Here is a 22,324-nt window from a genome sequence, read left to right as displayed (position 1 = left end):
ATGATCGCTGGAACTGAAGTAGGAAGAGCTGTTAGCGCTGCATAATCAGTATAGACCACCTCTACCTACCCTATGATGAGTCCTGCTGTATTTGAAGCTAACTTTGAACAAGTGCTTGCTGTGCATTGATGGTTTAGAACATAAGTTTATAGTAATATACAGACTGCAATGATGTTTAAAGTCATGACTCAGCCAAGATGCTGTACCACCCCGATAACTCACAGCAATTGCTTTTCACACAAGGAGGTCAGTTATTAATTTATAACTATGGCAAAATAACAAATAATAGCACTTATCTGTAAACATGATAGTTATTATTTAATTGCTTGCAAAAACCTGGAGAAAAAAATAATAGCCAATTTGCAAATTCAGGTTTCATTTAAAGGAGATGACCATTGCTATTATAAAATAAACAGTTTAATAATTCATTTTCTTTAGCAAATATGTCAAAATCTTCTTAAGGAAAAGCAGTTATGTGGAAAATTAGTAGTTCTTCAGAAAACTGTGCTGCCACTACTACTAGGACCACCTCCTACTCTTATATGCTCTTCCCCTTCAGCTCTATTTTTTCACTATCCCACCTGCCTCTGCAATATGTTGTCCAACCTTTTCACCATACCTCCCAGCTTTAAGACCAAAAAGCAGAAAAGAGAGACATATATTGCATACTGCTCCATGGAAATATTACTTTTACACTATGCCACTTCACTTAGCTTACCCAGTCTTTTATATGTTCTAAAACAGAAATATTTCCTTTAGTGAGGCCCACTAGTGATGCCACACAGTTTGGTACCAATTTCTTAGCCACCCACAGAGTACCCCAAACAGAGTATGATGCCACGACAAGACCTCCCTCACAGTATAATACCCCTCACAGTACATTGCTCTGCACATAGTATGAAGCCCCCTGGGAGTACATTCTCCTGCACATAGTATGATGCTGGCCAGTAGTACATTTCCATGTACATATTATAATGCCCCCCCCAGTACATTCCCCATATAAACAATATAATTCACCCCACAATACATTCCTTCAAAGAGTATATCGGGATCTAAGGGGTAAAGTTTCTCATTGTGGAGAGCGACATGTAAAGTCTGACATGCCTAGGTGAGGAGACTTTTAAGCCGCAATACTCCTCTGGAAAATTAGCAAATTGTCTCTTCAGAGAGGAAGAGGACTAGAACTCTAGTGTCAACTATAGGATTTAGCAATCCTAAAAGTCAATATTGGCCCGTTTTGGCTTTTATCTTAATTCATGTGACAAGGCTTGTTAAAGGGTTCATATTGACCTTCAGGATAGCTACTTCCTATAGGTGGCGCTGGGGTTCTAGTCCTACACCTCTCTGAAGAGACAGTTTGCACACAGTATAATCACACCCACAATACATCCCCCAACACATAGTACATTCTCCCACACACAATATGATGACCTCTCAAATTTCTTTACACCATACAAAGTATGATGCCCCTCAATACACTCCCATGCACAATATGATGCCCACAAAGTCCTCCTCACACAAAATGATGACACACAGTCTCCCTCACACAGTATCCTGCCCCAAGAGTACATTCTTCCACACCCAGTATGATACCCTCAAATGTACACCACCCCATACAGTAAGATGTATGCAGAGTACATTATCCTACACAGTTTGATGCCTCCACATACCTGCCTCACAAGGAATGATGGCCCCATATTACAATTACCACAAGCGCTATGATGCAACCACAGTGCCTCTCACACATAGTATGATGCCCAAGCAGTTTCCCCAACAGTACATTGCCCCACATACATTATGACATCCCCAAGCAGTATGATTCCATGAGAGTCACCCAAATAAAATATAATAAAATATAATTCATGCACAGTATGTTGGCTGAAAGTTTTCTACCACACAAAATAATGCCACCACATCCCCCACATACATTGTAATGCTTTTTCAGTTCCCATATACAGTTCAGAATGAGGTCCCCATAGTCCCCCACACACAGTATGACACTATCAAAGTCTTTTCCATAGAAATTGTGATTACCAAATAGCACCCCACACACAGCATGATGCCCATATTTTACCCCCAGACACAATATGATGCCACCACAATCCCTTAGAGTATGATACCAGCAACGTCACCCAAATACAATATGATGCCCCATGTCCAGCAAACATTATGTTGCCCCCAAAGTCCTCCACCCAAACATTACAATGAGTACACAAACCCTCACACAGTGGCATACTTATTCACATTTTTTACCAACAGAAATGCCTACAGCTCATCAAGAGCAAAAAACTTCTAAAGCTTAAAAAAGTATCAAAAGGGTAAAAGTTCTACAATAAATGGCAGTTTGCTTTACATTTTATATTTTCTAACATCTGTCTGCTGACAATTTGGACAAACTCACCACTCCCCTCACTTTTCTGTTGCAATTTTTTTCTCTAACAATGTATGTACTATCATGCACCATACAAAAATGCCACAAGCTGGCTAAAAGAAATCTGAATCTGAAGCATGCTACATTAAAATAGAAAGCACAGACTCCCCAAAAAATCTTGTCATGTAAAGAAAATGGAATGGAATAAATAAAATGTGTGGCGTATGCCTATTATTTTCTTTTCAACTTTGAGCCAACATTTGATCACAGCAAAAAAGGTCTAGACCACACATGAAATAATGTACTCTGGCCATGTGAAGGCACAATGTGGAATCAAATTTAGTTTAGAATCTTGAACCAAAGTGTTGAGTATTGTACTGTTTGCCAAATAGGAAGGTATATGGGATGAATCTTGATTATTGTCAATCGAGTATGCACATGCTGTACAAACGTATATATGTATATATATAATTTTTTTAACTTTTTCTTTAAGAGGCTCCTCTGTCCTCCACTCATTACCTGTAGTAATGGCACCTGTTTAAACTTGTTATCAGTAAGAAAGACACCTGTCCACAACCTCAAACAGTCACATTCCAAACTCCACTATGGTGAAGAACAAAGAGCTGTCAAAGGACACTAGAAACAAAATTGTAGCCCTGCTCGCGGCTAGTAAGACTGAATCTGCAATAGGCAAGCCGCTTGGTGTGATGAAATCAACTGTGGGAGCAATAATAAGAAAATGGAAGACATAGAACACCACTGATAATGTCCCTCGATCTGGGGCTCCACGCAAGATTTCATCCCGTGGAGTCAAATTGATCACAAAAACGGTGAGCAAAAATCCCTGAACCACACAGGGGGATCTAGTGAATGACCGGCATAGAGCTGGGACCACCGTAACAAAGGTTACCATCAGTAATACACTACACTGCCAGGAACTCAGATCCTGCAGTTCCAGACATGTACTCCTGCTTAAGCCAGTACATGTCCTGGCCCATCTGAAGTTTGCAAGAGAACATTTGGATTATCTAGAAGAGTGTAGGGATAATGCCATATGGTCTGAAGAAGCCAAAGTAGAACTGTTTGGTAAAAAAAACTCATCATGTGTGGAGGCAACAGAATGCTGCTAAATATATATTTAGCTCTGGCTGGGATAGCACGCGTGCGGGCTTACGCGTGCAACAGATTAAGTGCAACAGGATAAAGTGTTTTGCAGTTAGACAATGCATTGAAGCTGATGTTCCTCTCTTCTCTTCTTCACACAGGTATTTCATTCCATCATCCATGTGTGCTGTCTGACAAGTGTGAACTGCATCATATAGTGCCAGATATTTTTATGGTATTTCATTCCATCATCCATGTGTGCTGTCTGACAAGTGTGAACTGCATCATATAGTGCCAGATATTTTTATGGTATTTCATTCCATCATCCATGTGTGCTGTCTGACAAGTGTGAACTGCATCATATAGTGCCAGATATTTTTATGGTATTTCATTCCATCATCCATGTGTGCTGTCTGACAAGTGTGAACTGCATCATATAGTGCCAGATATTTTTATGGTATTTCATTCCATCATCCATGTGTGCTGTCTGACAAGTGTGAACTGCATCACATAGTGCCAGATATTTTTATGGTATTTCATTCCATCATCCATGTGTGCTGTCTGACAAGTGTGAACTGCATCATATAGTGCCAGATATTTTTATGGTATTTCATTCCATCACTCCTGTGGTGGGTCTTTATTTTTTATCTATTTGGTTTCTGCTTTGAAGTGTAGAAAGGTGTGTTTTTTTTTTTTTTTTTTTTTTTTTTTCCCTTTCTCAGTTTGATGGCCTTGTCCAGCGTTAGTTATTTACCCTGCATAGTAATGCCTGCTCTGGCCTTGTGCTAATTGGTTAATTACTGATTGTGGCCTTTTGGTGGCTGAAGCTAGCAGACATTTCATTTCATATATATTTAGCTCTGGCTGGGATAGCACGCGTGCGGGCTTACGCGTGCAACAGATTAAGTGCAACAGGATCAAGTGTTTTGCAGTTAGACAATGCAGTTGGACAGGGCAGGAGACAGGTAAGGTGCATAAGTTTTTCATGCACGCTTGCTTCTTGGTCAGTTGTACTAAATATGCATTGATCATATCAACCTGCTGCTTATTTGTCTTCACTTCTGCTTTTTAACAACTCGCCTGCCCTTTTACACATTCTGTGCACTCTCTGCATATCCACCCCTCCCTTTTCCCCTCTCCCATGTTTAACTCTGAGGCTCTATTGACATTTCTTACCCACACCAAACCATCCAAAACCTCCATGCAGCACTCAAAACGTTCATACAAATCATCCCACCACCTGCTTTTTCTGTTTTTTCTCCTTTTAATAGTTGCAGGTGACATCTCCCCCAACCCTGGGCCTCCCTCCACCAGCATACATTACTCTCCTCCAGCTGCATATAGAAACCCTGCTAATCTTATTAACATTCAGTGCATGCCTTCTCCTCTCACTTTCCAATGTGCTCTCTGGAATGCACGGTCTGTGTGTAACAAACTGACTTTCATTCACGATCTTTTTCTCTCTAATTCCCTTAACCTTCTGGCTATTACAGAAACCTGGATCCAGCATTCAGACACCACCGCTGCTGCCGCTCTCTCGTTTGGTGGGCTGAAATTTTCACATACCCCCAGACCTGAGAACAGACAGGGTGGAGGTGTTGGTTTGCTCCTTTCATCACAATGTGCTTTCCAGGTCATCCCCCCGGTTCCATCACTTACATTTCCTTCCTTTGAAGTCCACGCCGTCAGACTCTTTAAGCCCTTCTCCTTACGAGTGGCGGTCGTTTATCGCCCTCCAGACTCCTCCCGCCAGTTTCTAGACCACTTCACCACCTGGCTTACTCACTTTCTGTCCTGTGACATCCCCACCCTCATCATGGGAGACTTTAACATCCCCATCAATGATCCGCTCTCCCAGTCTGCCTCTCATCTTCTTTCTCTAACTTCTTCATTCGGCCTCTCACAGTTTACTAATTCTCCTACACATGAGGACGGGAATACTCTGGACCTGGTTTTCTCCCGTCCCGGCTCGCTGCACAACTTTACTAATTCACCTCTCCCGCCCTCGGACCACAACCTTCTTTCCTTCTCTGTCAAGAATTGTCTCCTCACCCGGGACACCCCCACTTACCACACTTATCGGAATACACGTACCATTAATACCCAACAGCTTAGGGACAATCTCCACACATCTTTAGCCCCCATCTCCACCCTCTCCTGTCCAGACATAGCATTGTCACACTTCAATAATACACTGAAGAATGCCCTAGATGAAGCAGCACCTTCTATACGCAGAAAGACCCGACACAGACAAAAGCAGCCCTGGCACACAACACAAACACGCTCTCTTCAGCGCTGCTCGAGGTGTGCAGAGCGGCAGTGGAGAAAATCTCTCTTAGCAGAAGACTTCATCCACTATAAGTTCATGCTCAAAACCTATAACTCTGCCCTTCATCTGGCCAAACAATCCTACTTCACCACCCTCATCACCTCACTATCCAACAACCCAAGACGACTTTTTGAAACCTTAAACTCCCTCCTGAAACCTAAAGTACAGGCCCCCATCACCAACCTCAGCGGTGAGGATCTGGCCACTTATTTCCTAGAAAAAATCAACCACATCCATCAGGATATCTCAGCCCTATCTCCTCAGTGCCTGGATCCCCTTCCCTGCCGCACCTCAAGCTCACTAGACATCTTTGAGCCTGTTTCAGAAGAAGAAGTTTCCAAGCTCCTCGCTTCTGCTCGGCCTACAACCTGCAACAGTGACCCTATTCCTTCACAGCTCCTGCAGTCTCTCTCACCAGTGGTCACCACTCACCTGACTAAAATATTTAACCTCTCTCTTTCTTCAGGTATATTTCCCTCCTCATTTAAACATGCCATCATAACCCCTTTACTTAAAAAGCCATCCCTGGACCAGAACTGCACTGCTAACTACAGACCTGTCTCTAACCTTCCCTTCATCTCTAAACTCCTGGAACGCCTGGTCCACTCCCGTCTAATCCGCTATCTCTCGGATAACTCTCTTCTCGACCCCTTACAATCTGGTTTCCGCTCTTTACACTCTACTGAAACTGCCCTCACTAAAGTCTCTAATGATTTAATAACAGCTAAATCGAAAGGTCATTGCTCCCTGCTGATTCTCCTGGATCTCTCTGCCGCATTTGACACTGTGGATCACCAGCTCCTCCTCACTATGCTCCGCTCTATAGGCCTCAAGGACACAGCCCTCTCCTGGTTCTCCTCCTACCTCTCTGACCGCTCCTTCACTGTATCTTTTTCCGGCTCCTCTTCCTCTTCTCGTCCCCTTACTATCGGGGTCCCGCAGGGCTCAGTCCTAGGCCCCCTCCTCTTCTCTTTATACACTGCCCCTATTGGACAAACAATCAGCAGATTTGGGTTCCAGTATCATCTCTATGCTGATGACACCCAATTATACACTTCTTCCCCTGACATCACCCCTACCCTAATTCAAAATACCAAGGATTGTCTGTCTGCTGTCTCTAGCATCATGTCCTCCCTCTATCTGAAACTAAATCTCTCTAAAACTGAACTTCTTGTGTTTCTCCCCTCTACTAACCTCACTCTACCTAACATCGAAATAACCCTGGAGGGTTCAACCATAACTCCCAAGCAGCATGCCCGCTGTCTTGGGGTCATATTCGACACTGAACTTTCCTTTACTCCGTACATCCGATCACTCAGTCGCTCTTGTCACCTGCATCTTAAAAACATCTCCAGAATCCGACCTTTTCTCACCTTTGAAACTGCTAAGACTCTTACTGTCGCTCTTATTCATTCTCGTCTGGACTACTGCAACTCTCTTCTGATCGGTCTCCCTCTTACCAAACTTTCTCCTCTCCAATCCATCTTGAATGCGGCAGCCAGGGTCATATTTCTGTCCAGCCGCTTCACCGATGCCTCCATCTTGTGCCAGTCATTACACTGGCTACCTATTCGCTACAGGGTCCAGTATAAACTCATCTCTCTCACCCACAAAGCTCTCCACTGTTGTGCACCGCCTTATATCTCCTCTCTCATCTCTGTCTATCGCCCTACACGTGCCCTCCGTTCTACAAATGACCTAAGACTAACATCCCCCGTAATCCGAACCTCGCACCTCCGTCTCCAAGACTTCTCTCGTGCTGCTCCAGCTCTCTGGAATGCACTTCCCCAGACGATCAGACTGATACCTAGCCCTGACCTATTCAAGCGCGCTTTGAAAACCCATCTCTTCAAAGAAGCCTATCACATCAACTACTCAGCAAGCTAACTTTGCCCTGTTCCCTCCTTCCAAATATTATTCTGAATCTGCACCCTACTATTCATCTGTCTCCACACCCTTCATGCACATGATAACTGCACTTGATACTTGTCTATTGCGCTTAAACACACGGGCTGATGACCGGATCATGCAGCTTTATATGAAAATCCCTATTATAATTGCCAGACCTGAATTAACAAGCATTTCTCACCTACTGTGTCCCCCCATTTCCTTGTAGATTGTAAGCTTGCGAGCAGGGACCTCACTCCTAATGTCATTGTTTGAATTGTCTTAACTTGTATTGAATTTATTGTCTGTACATGTCCCCGCTTAATTGTAAAGTGCTGCGGAATATGTTGGCGCTATATAAATAAAAATTATTATTATTATTATTAATGCTGACTTGCATCCAAAGAACACCATACCTACTGTGAAGCATGGGGGTGGCAACATCTTGATTTGGGGCTGTTTCTCTGCAAATTGACCAGGACGACTGATCCATGTACATAAAAGGATGAATGGGGCAATGTATTGTGAGATTTTCAGTGCAAAACTCCTTCCATCAGCAAAGACATTGAAGATGAAACATGGATGGGTCTTTCAGCATGATAATGATCCCAAGCACACCACCAGGGTAATGAAGGAGTGGCTTCATAAGAAGCAAATGAAGGTCCTGGAGTGGCCTAGCCAGTCTCCAGATCTCAACCCCATAGAAAACCTTTGGAGGGATTTGAAAGTCCGTGTTGCCCAGCAACAGGCCCAAAACATCACATCTCTAGAGGAGATCTGCATGGAGGAATGGGCCAACATACTACCAACAGTGTGTGCCAACCTTGTGAAGACTTACAGAAAACGTTTGATCTCTGTCATTGCCAACAAAGGAAATATAACAAAATATTGAGATGAACTTTTATTAATGACCAAATACTTTTTTTCCACCATAATTTGCAAAATAAATCTTGCCAAATCAGACAAGGTGATTTTCTGGATTTGTTTTCTCATTTTGACTCTCATAGTTGTGGTCTACCTCTGATGTCAATTACAGGCCTCTCTCATCTTTTTAAGTGGGAGAACTTGCTCAATTGGTGGCTGACAACATACTTTTTTTCCTCACTGTATATGCACATACTTATATCTCCAATGCACCTCTCAATGTTTAGGCTATAGTAGAAGAACTATTTTAATATCTTAAAAATGAACACATTAATTAAAACCTCAAAATTAGAATTTTACAGCTCTACCATCCACCACCGTGGTTCTTATATTTTTTTTTATTTATTTCTGATAATACTTTTTGGTATTCACAGTATATTGCACGCTTGAAACCAGAATCAAATACTCATCTTATCTATGTAATTAAAATGAAGTAACTGCATAATCAATGAATTTATATATTTATATTTCCATGCCCACATGAAAAATAAAATACGTTTCTGAAAATTAATTTTACTGAACACCATCTTCTTGCTATGACAATTAAATATCATGCATATAGATACTTACATAAATATCTGCACCATAAAATCCATCCTGGTAAACAACACTGTGAAAAAAATAGCAAAAAAATGCACAAATCAATGCAAGACAAAACACAGCCAACTAAGCCTGAAAATGAGATTTTGCTGTAATATCTCTCCGTTCTTTGTGTGTTTACACATGATAAAGCAGTGTGCATATTCACATGTTCATTCCAGCGTTGCATGCTCTAGTTAATGTTGAATTTGGCCTAGATAATTCCGATATGTTGAGGGCAGATTCTGAGCAAACCGAAGAATAGCCATGTGTGTTGTAGAAGTTTTCAGGGCTTAATGAGGTGCAACATTCGATCAGACTTTATAGTCTAATTTCAAAGATATATCTTTATGCAAATCAAATTGGCTCTAGATCCAGGAGTCGAGCGATACAGAACGCGCTAGTGTTTTATAGGCGACATACTCGTAAGCAAACTCACTGCAGATTCACCTTTCCCGAAATATCATTTTGATGTATCAGAAAAATAAAAGGACCGGTGGAAAATACTTTCATGCGGCTGTCATGAGATTAAAATGTTGGAATAAATTATTGAAGAACCTAAGGTTTAACATTCTGGTTTGTTTCACACATGTTTTTTTACTCGTTTCCATATGGGATCCTCACCCTTCATTATTTTGCTGCTTTCTGTCTGAATCTACTATGCTCATGAACAAACTAAAGCAGGTGCATCCAAACTTTTGACAGTCACTGTATATGTAAATGAAATATAGCACTTATAATTCCACATCTACTTGAATGACCATTTTCGCAGGACTGAAATATGGCAGAGCTGAATTTTGTTTCTTTTCACACTATGGCCTTGATTAATCTTTGCCTTTGCACCTGTGTTTGCCAAGATTTGTGTTTGCTTTCTTTGTGTTTGCTTTGTTTGTTGCGCCTTTTTTGTTTGCATAAAATCATTTATATTACTTGTACCTTTTTTGAAGTCTATATTATATGTGGAAAAAAAAGCAATCTTCCAGCTCCTAAGGTAAAAAATGTAATTCCTTTATTGGAAACGTTTAAAACATGAACTCTCCGGAAAGGATGAGTAGACAGGAAGTAACAAGTGCCGCGTTTCGATCACCTCAGTGATCTTTGTCAAAGCTTTTACCTAAGGAGCTGGAACATTGCTTTTTTCTATTGATTGTCCACTTCTGGCCAGGACGGAGTTCCATGCACCTGTCCATAATCATCGGTGAGCTGGCTTTCTTTCCTTCTTATTTTATTTTATATGTGCTTGTATGTTTTTTTTTCATTTCCTCTTTGAGGGCAGAGTTTAGCTATTCCAAATGTTTTTGCCTGATTCATCAATTTCAACCTTTTAAAAAGTATCAAAAAATAGTTCAACTTTACAGTCCCTCTTGGTCAATTTTTGAGTATGCAAGCATTTTGGCCTTTGTGTCATTTTTCAAAACGTGTAACTTTTGATGCCAAAGAGTCAAAAAAACAGCTAAAGAGAGACAAAAATGAAATTTTTGACTTTGTGACAAATTCATGAATTATGTGCATCATTTTGAAGAATTTGGAGCTCAAAATGGCAACTAATACAACAAGATAAAGAAAGGGATGTGACCTAAAAAAAACTGCAAATGATGACTCGGGGCCTATGGATATGTGAGTTTTCTGAAAAAGTCCTGAGAACACGTTATCACATTATGACAAATTTGACTAAATATTACATTCAGCTCTACTGCATTCCTTTCATGGGTGTCCTAGGCAAGTATAGGTTTTAACAATGAATACCTCCTCCTAGAAGACTCAATAACTAAAAACTGGGAGGAAGGGTACTTGCACTGGCAATAAAAGATGCATTACCAAGTGTTCTAAACTCCCATATTAATAAAAGATCCCTTTACTGCACATTTACTACTACATAGTTTTATTTTTATGCCATATTTATTTACTTTGGACAATAAACTTTATATCCTCGAATTCTTTTGCAATGCTCAAGATATGACCGATAGTAAGTTGTTCTGGTAGATGTCCAAAATTCTAATGTGTTAAATCTAGGTTTTATCTCTAGAGGTTACCGTAAGTAAAGCAGGACAATCTTGTTAATATTCCTTTGTTTGTGTTTATTGTGTGTATTGAGTATTTTGAAGGTGCTGGGAGATCTCATATTTTCTCACTGTGGCACCTGCATCCTGATCTCTCACAAAAAAATGGATTTTATTGGTGCATTGAAACTCAATTAATCAGAATCTGAGGGGAGTTGCACAGTCTCAGCTTCATCCAACCTCCTTAATGACCAGATGTTTGCAATCATCAAAGACACATTTTCCATTGTTACAATTTTTTTGTTTCTGCAGCATTTAGGCTCTAGCAGAATTTACATAACAACATGTGACATATCAAATGCTTAAAGCCACCAACCATGACAGTACAAATTACAGTCATTTTTCAATAGCCTGTGCTGCGCAAGGTGCACAACTTCAGGCACTTGGCCTAGCACCATGCTGTGTTTGTTTCTGGAGGAAGACAAGAACAGCATTTTTTTTTTCTATCATAGTTTATTTTTGCTAGTGGGAAAGTGTTCTAATGGTACATGAGAGTGTAATACTTACCCGCCATAAGCAGGGATTGGAGGAGGGGGTGCCGCAGCGCGAAATGTGTTATAGACCGTGCGTCCTCTGCCTCTGAGGTGTGCTCCTCTGTACGCAGCAGCAGCTGTTGCGGCAGGATAAGGGAAGCCAGGTACTAAAATAGAACACAAATGCATTATTGTTATTAAGTTATAGCAACCTATTCATAATACATAATAATCAAATGTTTTCCATAACATACAGTAACACATGTTCTGTATCTTACTGATCTAGCAAATCCCTGCAATCTATAACCTAGAAAATATTTTTTTTTGCTACTGATGTCTGCAAAAGGGAAATAATTGGGGGGTGAAATCAGACCGAATACACATTGCATGGCTGTGGTTAAAATAAAGGTTAAAGTAAAAAATGGGAACAAAATCACCGGTGAAGTACAGAATCAGTTCCACTTAAATTGGATTAAAACAATAAGGTTATGAGGCTCCATGTTTCAGCATCGTACCGACGCCTTCCTCAGAGCAATCACCAATCAGCTTAGCCTGATTGCGAAACCTTAAACAGAAATTCTGCCCTATGGCGCACCATGTGTTTATTTTCTCTTCTTCTCTAGATGACAAGAGAAGGCTGTTGGCCTAAAGATGCTTCGGCTGGTCATTAGGCTGACTGCCTTCTTGGTTGGCTCTCCCATATACAGGAGAACTAGTTCAGTGGAGTCGAGAAAGCCACTGCAAGACATGTGTCTTGTGGCTCTTCGCCAGAAGAAAAAAAGCAATCCACAGTCTTAAATCAGATATGCTTGGTCAATATATCCCCAACAATCAGATGGCCAACACCCTAATACACGTTAGAGCACCAGCCAAACCAGTCTACAACCACATTAGTCTTGTGTAGTGCTCCTCAACCTTTCTAACCTTGAGAGCCACAATCAGTTCTAAGTGATGGTTGCGAACCACATCCAGCATCTATCTTCCCTCACAATAGTGTCATCCACATCCCAAATTACCTGTATAATGACAGTTTCCTGATGGAAACACCTAGCGCCACCCTCCCTTTTGTCAGTGTACTTTTATCTAGGGGCTCCCACTTTGGCCCCAATCAGAATTCTAGCATGAAGCACTCCTACCAAACAATTGCATCCAGCTTCAACACCCCTCTATCAGTATCACCCTATATCCAGATTATGAATCTTCCCTGCCAGTATATGTACATTCATATCTGCTCTTCTGTGCAGGTCAACACTCAAAAGTAACAATCTGAAGACATGTCCTGGCTTATAGACTGATCATGGAACGGCAAGCTACATGTGGCTCCCGGGCCACAGGTTGGAGGCCCCTGGTCTAATGTATATTTAAGCTTTAGATGTTGAGTGCTGGGGGAAGGAAACAAGACATGTTGCCTTAGCTAAAGCATTAAACACAGGGCTAGGGTCAATTTGCACCCTGCAATAAAAAGCCTAGCTACAGGTTTGGTCTGCAGAACAAAAGAGCTGATCCAAGAGATTTTTCTTTATCTTCTGATACAGTGCTTCTATATGCCATAACATGATAATACAGACTTCAGGATATTTTTACAAAAGGCCTTCTGAACTAATGGAATTTTCAGAAAACATTTTTTTTATCCCCTCTGGGTTTAAAAATAACAAATAGTTGCCTTTGGTCCATGATGACAGGATGCAGTGGTGACATCATGACTACAGGAAACATGAACCCAGCAGCCATTCACTGAGCTCAAGAGCCTCTGCTGATGTAGCCTATGATTGGCTGCAGCAGTCACATGTGCTGCAGTTGTAGGGCAGCATGGTGACTCAGTGGTTAGCACTGCAGCCGTACAGCGCTGGGATTCTGGGTTCAAATCCCACCAAGGACAATATCTGCAAGGAGTTTGTATGTTCGCCCTGTGTTTGTGTTGTGTTTGTGTTTGGGTTCTTCGGTTTCCTCCCACATTCTAAAGACATACAGAGAGGGAATCTAGATTGTGAGCCCCATTGGGAACAGTGATAATAAGGTATGTAATGTGCTGCAGAATATGATAATGCTATATAAGCAAAGCATAATAATAATATTAGTTGTGATGTTACCACTGCATCTTTTCAACAAAAGCTTGAGCAGTGACTGAACTTGAGTGTGAGTACCACCAGAATCTACTATTTTAACCAAGCAGGGTTAATGGGGAGAGACAAGTTAATTGAAAAAATCCTTTATAACCTACTAAACAATGCAGAGTAATACTGATTAGGTTAGTGTCCCAGAGTCTGCAATAGACTTGCCAAAAACAGTTCACTTTTAGCATTGGGTTTTATAAATTTTATTGAAACCAAATATGGTTTCAGTTTTGAAAACTCTCTCTTTATAGGGAATCTTTCAGAAGGTTTGTGCTACCCTCTCTGAGATCAGCATGATGTAGGGCCTGAGAGTGATGTATCACTTACTAGGCTTTGCGCTGCTGTTCCAATCTAATCAGTGTTTTATCAGCAGGACATTATCACTAGATGTCTTTTGCATCTGGGTCAACTGCTCTGCTTGACTCCATCTCCGATATTGATTACCAGCTTTCTGTCAATGTATAGTGAAAGCTGCCGATCAGTGGTGCGAGCGCACTTATACAGGGCTCAGCATTCTTGAGCACTGCTAGATCAACAGCAGAGAAAACAGTGATTGTATCAAAATGACAACACGCAGACCAGTAAGTGATACATCGCTGGAATCAGGGTCTCAGCCCATACATTATTCTGCTCTCAGACTACATAACAAAAACTTGGTTACAGATTTCCTTTAATGTCAGAAAATTGTCCTTCGCTGTGCGAATCACAAATTCTTCTCTGTTACTTTGCAAATCCCTCAGCAAACTACAGGTGACAGGGAAACCTCAGAGAATTTGCATTTCCTTGATTCCCTTCTTTAATGTAGGAATTTAATGAAAGCTGATAATACAATTTCGGGAAAAATTATTATTTATGCATTTCTTGTCGGTTTACCTTTGCTTATCATAAGCTTTAGATTATCCTCCAAAGATTCCGCTATAAAAGCGGGAGACTATCAAAAAGCAGCACAGCCCTGAATTCGACAGAAAACAAAGGGGGATGTAAAAAAGATTTTTAAGCCACGGCAGCTTTCCAAAATGAAATCTATATACTATTTGCAAATTGGAAAGAAAAAGTTTTGCTGCGGCTTATAAATGACTGTGTTCAGGATGTTCTGTATTCATTTTTTGAATTATTTATTTATTCTCATCTATATTTCCAGAAAGGCAGAGCAAAGCAAAAAGTATTTCACTGTCTGTAATATTTCTTGATAGCAGAGTAGCAGGTTTTGAAGTGAGGGAAATGAGAAAACAAAAAAAAAAAAAGAACATTTTATGATCTGCAGAAATCTCGGCTTGTAATGCCTGAGAGAGGCATTACGGAAATCATGCTAACCCATCCATTATCACCTGGCTACAGTACCTTCCAGGCTTTACGAGATTCCTTTCAGCAAAGAGCAAGGTTTACAGTAATTCTGTCAGGATTTAGATGCTGAGATATAACATGAAACAGAACGTCAACAATGAAGAGCAACGGAGCGTTCTGTAGAAGGGGCCGAATATGGAAAAGTGCAATATATTCCATCCCGTGTCATTCAGTAATGCAGCAAATGTTAATACGTGCCACTGGCGTATACAGATGGGAAGGTAATAGAAGAAGTAGTATATCACCGAGGCGCTATGTGATGCAGCAGCGGTATCATATTCAGACTTTTCACATTTTATAGGACAGACCATTACATTCTCTTCTCTATCGCGGAATACTAATACACCGGCTGTAATGATGCCAACCCAAGAGACTTGGAAGTCACATTAGACCTATTATTACCGAGGGTTTAAAGACAGTAGTGCGCAGATCGTCAGACAAAGGGGGAATCTATAGAGGATTAAGAATAATACTTAAAAATAGAATTCAGCATAAACAGATTCTGTACATAGAGTCCTATGGTGTACGACACCTCAATAGAGGATATGTGTCTCTATCAAAGGGATGATCTCAAGTCAAGCTAAATTTCATTGTAAATTCCTATTTAGTGCCATAATCTAAGCAGTTTTCTAATACATTTGCGTTAAAAATTCCCTACCGTTTCCTTACTACACTGTCTAAATGCTATTCCATTCCAGTGCATGCTGGGATACTCAAACATATTGTCATCAGAGCAGGGTGCAATGCCTCAGCCCCTGCCCCCTCCCTTTAGGGGCCGTGCTTGTCCCTTTTGTGTCCCGGTACAGTGCACAGTGACAGCATGCGCTCAGTTGTCGGCTCAGGTCAGTAATAAGACTATCCGGCGTGCAGGAGAATAACGTCGCCCTACTGGTGATGTCACATGCTGGGTATTCTCACACCAATCTGTTGCAGGCTATTTTTTGCTGATCTATGCCGGCAACAGAGCGGATGATGTCACAGTGCAAATCGCACAATACACAACTTGCAGAAAGGGACACCCCAGGGATGAGCACAGCCCTGAAAATGAGAGTCACTGATGAAGATTTGTTTCAGAGAGGGGGCAGGGGTTTTGCCCCATCATTTAAACAAATTTGAATGAATTAGTAGAAAATCAAATTCACCAGCTTTAACAAATTTTCCCAAGAAATGAGATTCATGACTAGACAATTGATTGTATTTTAAGCCCCCAACTACTCTGAAAAAAAAAAAAAAAGTGTATGTGTGATTTAACTGTCATGGCACTATAACCACACTGATCAGGAAAGCAGCAGCTGGCAGCTATGTGTCCTCCTGGCCTGGTCTTGCCTACTTGATCTGTTTTCCTTTTTTCTATCCCTAGCAATAAATTCTGTGATATTCTTTTTTCCTCCCACGCTAATCCTTAATATTGCGCTTTCTCACACACTATCTGTACATTTCATTCAATGTTTTACATCTTTTTCTCCCTATCTCTATGGCTAGACTATGATGTCTTCTCATTATCCTGATTCACCACAAAATGACTGCTGCATTTCCTGCTTCTGCTTTTACATATGGAAAGCAAATTTCTAAAAACTTGATGCAAATTTGATTAGCATGAAATCAATTTGCTATAATGGCCACACATGGACACATATAGTGTGGGCATAATCATGACAGAGTAATGTTATGATCTTATGTCACATATTAAAAATTGAATAGCACTCGTCCAATTTACATGGTGATGTGAGAGAGCCCTAGCACTAATAATTATGATATTGCCTATGACTGATAGCTTTGCTCAAACTAAAGATACTCTAAAAGTTATTTGACCAATTTCAATTTCCAATTACAAACGTAATATTTAAATTGGTGTTTAAAGTGTCTCATCTGCCAGAGAACTGATCAGCTGTTGTTAAAAATCTGTCTGATTAAAGTGTATAACCATCTGAAAGATATTGATTTCATATTAAGAAAATAATTGATGGTGTAAATGGTATATACCTTAAAGAGAACCTGTCACGTGAAAAGAACACTGCAGGTTAATGCCATTCTGAACCTGCCGTGTGCCCGCACTTAATGACATGCCGCCAGGAGGGAATGACCTGGTTTCACTCACCAATCAGTGTATAGAGAGAGGTGGCTGCAACCGCACCCCTAGAACTAACTGACAGCAGCTTAGCATTAGACCTGGCTGTCAGTGTGATGCAGCAGCAAAAAAGACAAATACAATTCTGGGATGTATTAACAGGAGCATACAGTCTAGATCACGTGAAGTCATTATTTCCCTCTACTCCTCTTTGGTCAGACCTCATCTGGAATACTGTGACCAGTTTTGGGCGCCACATTTTAAAAAAGACAAAAAAAAACTGGAGCATGTTCAGTGAAGAGCGACCAGAATGGTGACCGGTCTGCAAACCATGTCCTATGAGGAACGGTTACAGGATTTGGGAATGTTTAGCTTGCAAAAAGGAACACTGAGAGGAGACTTAATAACTGTCTGCAAAGCTCTCAAGGGTTTTCACAATGTAGAAGGATCATCTTTATTCTCTTTTGCACAAGGAAAGACTAGAAGCAATGGGATGAAACTGAATGGGAGGAGACACAGATTAGATATTAGAAAAAACTTTTTTTACAGTTAGGATGAACAATGAGTGGAACAGGCTGCCATGAGAGGTGGTGAGCTCTCCTTCAATGGAAGTCTTCAGAGGCTGGACAGACATCTATCTAGGATGATTTAGTGAATCCTGCATTGAACAGGGGGTTGGATCAGATGGCCCAGGAGGTCACTTCCATCTCCACTATTCTATGATTCTATAATGCTATGATCCACTGTTGGGATGAATAAAGTTCAATTCTTCCTAGCAGCGGGGCTTTCAGTGTGGGCTCAAGGTAGGTTAAGAACGCTATTTACCTGAAGATTTACTGCACTTCATCAGGTTTTTAGCATTTTTTGTGTCAGGTTCCCTTTAAATTCTTTATCTTCTACCTTGCCTATTTACCATTTCCGAATAATTATTGTGCCCATACTCCTAATTCATACCTCACTTACAAGGAGTTTTAACAGAATTTAAAGTTATTCCTTATACAGACCCCATCTTAAATGGAGAGTAGGTGCACATGCTCAACCTTTGCTCTATTCTTTGTTCTTTACTTTGCTCCCTCCAGAAGTCTAATAGACACTTGTGCCCAATTGTCTAGATCAGAGCCTTGCTCTCCAGGTTGCTGAGGGTCCCAATGGTTAGACCACCCAATGATAAATAAGCAACTTTCAACTCCAGGAAAACCCTTTCACACAGGAGCCATTTTTGTTTTTACAAAAATGCTGAAAAACATAATCCATTTGTCACTAATGGCTAAAGAATTGTCATGGTGTGTTTTGAGTTTTGGGTAGGTGGTGTAGGAGTTAACTCTAAGAGTCTCTCTGTGGATCTGGGGAGGGTTTTTATAGCTTCAGGGGAGAGCCGTCCCCTGTCGCTTATACTCCTATCTGAGTGTGCCCGACCCTGCTCTGTCCGTGCGTCACGCCAATCATTGTCCGTCTGCCTGGTATTCTGACCCTGCTCTGTTATGGTTTACATCTCTGGTTTGCTGACTCTGTACCTGCTTTGCCTGTGCTGTGTATGACCCTTGGCTTTGTCTGACCTCCCTCCTGAATATCCCTCCTGTACCGTGCTTGCCCGTACTGTGTATGACCCTTTGGCTTTGTCTGACCTCCCATCTGTATATCCCTCCTGTACCTCGCTTGCCCGTACTGTGTATGACCAATGTTTTGCCTGACTCTGAGTTTTCTGTATAGTGTCCTGCCATCTCTGAAAGCAGGATGCTAAGCCCCGCCCCCTTGCAGTCACATGACCGTAGGTCCTGTCACTGCTTGCTAAACTTCAGCTTCCACAGGTCCTGTGCATCTGTACTTTCTGACCGTACATGTCCCCAGGCCCCCTACAGTGCGGGTGAGTCCCTGCTCAGTGGAGGCTGTATGCTGGCGCTGTCAGGATCCTGACATTATAAGCGACCTATAAGAGTTCATTCCCCCCACCCCTGAGAGTAAGGTGTGTGAGTGTTGGAATTACAGGTTGCATCATGGACCCCATGCAAACATTATCTGACCAGGTTAAACAACTATCACAGATGTTTCAGAAATTTAATGTGGAGCAGCGCTCTATGGCTCAAACCATAATACTGTTCAGGGAGCTCTCGGTCCTGAGATCAGGGACGTGTCACTCACTTCCCCGGAATCTCCGGTTAAACTGCCAGACTCTTTTTCTGGGGACAAAAGGGAGTACAGGGCTTTTAGAGAGGGATGCAAATTGTTCTTTTCCCTGAGACCCCGTTCGTCTGGGGGAGAATTTCAGAGGGTGGGGGTGATTACTTCCCTACTTCGTGGTGCCCCCCAAGCCTGGGCATTCTCCCTAGCCCCCACAGCCCCAGAACGTATGACTGTGGATGCATTTTTTGAGGCCTTGGGCCACATTTATTATGAACCAGACAGGGTTCGCTTGGCAGAGGACATGCTGATGAGCACACGTCAGGGTCGGCACTCAGCAGAGTGGTTCTGCTCTGAGTTCTGACGGTGGTCAGCGGAAGTCTCCTGGGATGATGCTGCTCTCCGTGGACTATTCCATAGGGGCCTGTCGGAACGCCTTCAGGACGCCCTGGCTCTGCATCCACCTCCTGATAGTCTGGAGGATGCCATGACCCAAGCCGTGCGGATGGATCGCCGGCTCAGAGCCAGAGGGGTTATGCACTCCGAGTCGTCCTTGCTTTCCAGTAGTAAAGAGGTGGAGGCCAGTCCTGTGCCTATGGAAATTGGTGCCACCTCAGTCAGAGAGAAAGAGAGTAAGCGCCACCGTGAGAAACAACTTTGCATCTACTGTGGGGAACCAGGACATTGGAGGAGAGATTATCCAGTATGTCCAATGTCCTCCAAGCCGACGGAAAACTACTAGTCTGGGTAGAGATCGAGGAGGCTGCCCAGACCTCCAGGTACTTTTTTCCTCATGCCCTAAATTTCTACTTAATGTTGAACTGGTAGTAGACAACTGTCATTTTATTTCTACCGCCTTGGTAGACTGCGGTTCATCACTTAACCTGGTCAGTTCCAGTACCATCTCCAGGGTCAAGATGGGAAAAGTCAGGTTGGAGACCCCTCTGAAAATTGCGGCGATTGACTCTTCCCCTCTCACCCATTCGGGGATTCATTATGTTACTAACAGTTTTGTTTTGCATGTTGGTTCCTCCCATGTGGAGGAGATGAAATGTTTTGTCATTATTGGGCATGCCGTGACTTCAACGGCACAAACCAGTTATTGATTGGGAGAAAAGAGAAATTGTTAAGTGGGGTCCTAAATGTATTGACTGTACCTATAAACCTGTATTCTGTGTTACACCTGCAAAACCTGCCGGTGAGTCTTCTGTTTGTCTGGAGGGTATTCCGGAGTACCTCAAGGACTTCGAGGACGTGTTCTCCGAAAACGAGGCCAAGGCGTTACTCCTACATAGGTCATTTGACTGCACTATAGACCTAATCCCTGGGGCCAAAGTGCCCAAAGCCCGTTTATTTAATTTGTCAGGACCTGAGCATCTGGCAATGAAGGAAAACATAACGGAAAGTCTCCGAAAAGAGCATCTAAGACCCTCAGTTTCTCCGGTAGCAGCAGTGTTTTTCTTTGTTAAAAAGAAAGATGGTGGCCTGCGCCCCTGCCTCGACTTCAGAAAACTCAACAAGATTACCGTCAGGAATACGTACCCCTTACCCCTGATTCCAGATTTGTGTAACCAACTTTCAGGGGCAAAATGGTTTTCCAAATTGGATCTTAGAGGGGCTTATAATTTGATAAGAATTAAAGAAGGGGACGAATGGAAAACTGCCTGTCTCAAGTCAGAGGGATTGTTTGAAAATTTAGTGATGCCGTTTGGCCTCACTAATGCTCCAGCTGTCTTTCAAAATTTCATTAATGTGGTGTTTGCGGACCTCATCGGCCGCTTCGCTGTCATTTACTTGGATGACATTCTGATTTACTCGACTGACAAAGAGTCTCATTTGTTCCATGTCAAAACGGTACTTCAAAGACTCAGTGAAAACCAATTATTTGCTAAACCTGAAAAATGTACTTTTTTCGTCCAGGAGCTAACGTTCTTGGGACTCATAATTTCACCACAGGGGTTTCGGATGGATCCCAAGAAAGTGCAAGCCATTGTGGAGTGGGTCCAACCTCAGGACCTGAAAGGACTCCAGCGCTTCTTGGGATTCGCAAACTATTACCGTAGATTTATCAAGGGCTTCTCACAGATTGTGAAACTTCTCACCGATCTCACATGCAAAGGGGCTGATATAAAAAATTGGTCCCCCTCAGCGAAACAATCCTTTCTGGTTTTAAAAGACTGCTTTATGTCTGCTCCAATACTTGTGCAACCAGATCCGTCCTTGCCATTTGTGGTGGAGGTGGACGCCTCTGAGGTAGGGGTAGGGGCTGTGTTGTCTCAAGTGCCAGCTACCCTGACTAACCTTAGACCTTGTGCTTATTTTTCCAAAAAATTTTCTCCGGCAGAGAGAAACTATGATGTTGGGAATAGAGAGCTTCTGGCAATTAAGCTGGCATTTGAAGAATGGAGACATTTTTTGGAAGGGGCAGAACATCCGATTACGGTCATCACTGATCACAAAAATCTGGAATATATCAAAACTGCTAAGAGACTGACCCCCAGACAGGCCCGTTGGTCACTTTTTTTTCCCGATTTCAATTGTCGATTACGTTCCGTCCAGGATCTAAAAATGTGAAAGCAGACACATTATCACGCAGTTTTGAACCATTGTCTGCCCCTGATCCTCCATCATCCATTCTTCAACCAGGGGTAGTTTTAGCTGCACTGTCATCGGAACTGGAGCGGGAGATTATGGAGGCTCAATCTTTAGCTCCAAGGTCCAAACCCGCTAAAAAATTGTTTGTCCCACAACACTTGCGTTCTGATCTCCTACGAGAGTTTCATGACTCTAAACTGGGCGCTCATCCAGGTATTGCTGCCACAGGTGAGGTGATAAAAAGAGTCTTCTGGTGATCATGTATGTCGGGGGAGATTAAGAAACATGTCACTGCATGCGGGGTTTGCGCACGTTCAAAGAGCTCTCATTGCCGTCCGGGGTATTGGTGCCTTTACCA

General features: G+C 42.1%; 1 protein-coding gene across 7 annotated transcripts in view; it reads right to left on the bottom strand.

Moving 5' to 3' along the window:
- Positions 1 to 22,324, bottom strand: part of RBFOX1 (RNA binding fox-1 homolog 1) — a 991,812-nt gene that overhangs the window by 147,546 nt on the left and 821,942 nt on the right. For all 7 annotated transcript variants that reach the window (XM_073542794.1, XM_073542793.1, XM_073542798.1 and 4 more), the window contains 2 exons: positions 11,762 to 11,894; positions 9,186 to 9,225 (listed from right to left, as the gene is read on the bottom strand). In XM_073542794.1, coding sequence (XP_073398895.1) covers positions 9,186 to 9,225; positions 11,762 to 11,894 — 173 coding nt within the window. The remainder of the gene's footprint in view (positions 1 to 9,185; positions 9,226 to 11,761; positions 11,895 to 22,324) is intronic.

The sequence above is a fragment of the Dendrobates tinctorius genome, unplaced genomic scaffold, assembly GCF_039654945.1.
Source record: "Dendrobates tinctorius isolate UK_male_01 unplaced genomic scaffold, ASM3965494v1 ptg000129l, whole genome shotgun sequence".
Taxonomy (NCBI): Eukaryota; Metazoa; Chordata; class Amphibia; order Anura; family Dendrobatidae; genus Dendrobates; species Dendrobates tinctorius.
The sequence above is the reverse complement of the archived record's forward strand: the minus strand, read 5'-3'. Positions and strand labels throughout refer to the sequence as shown.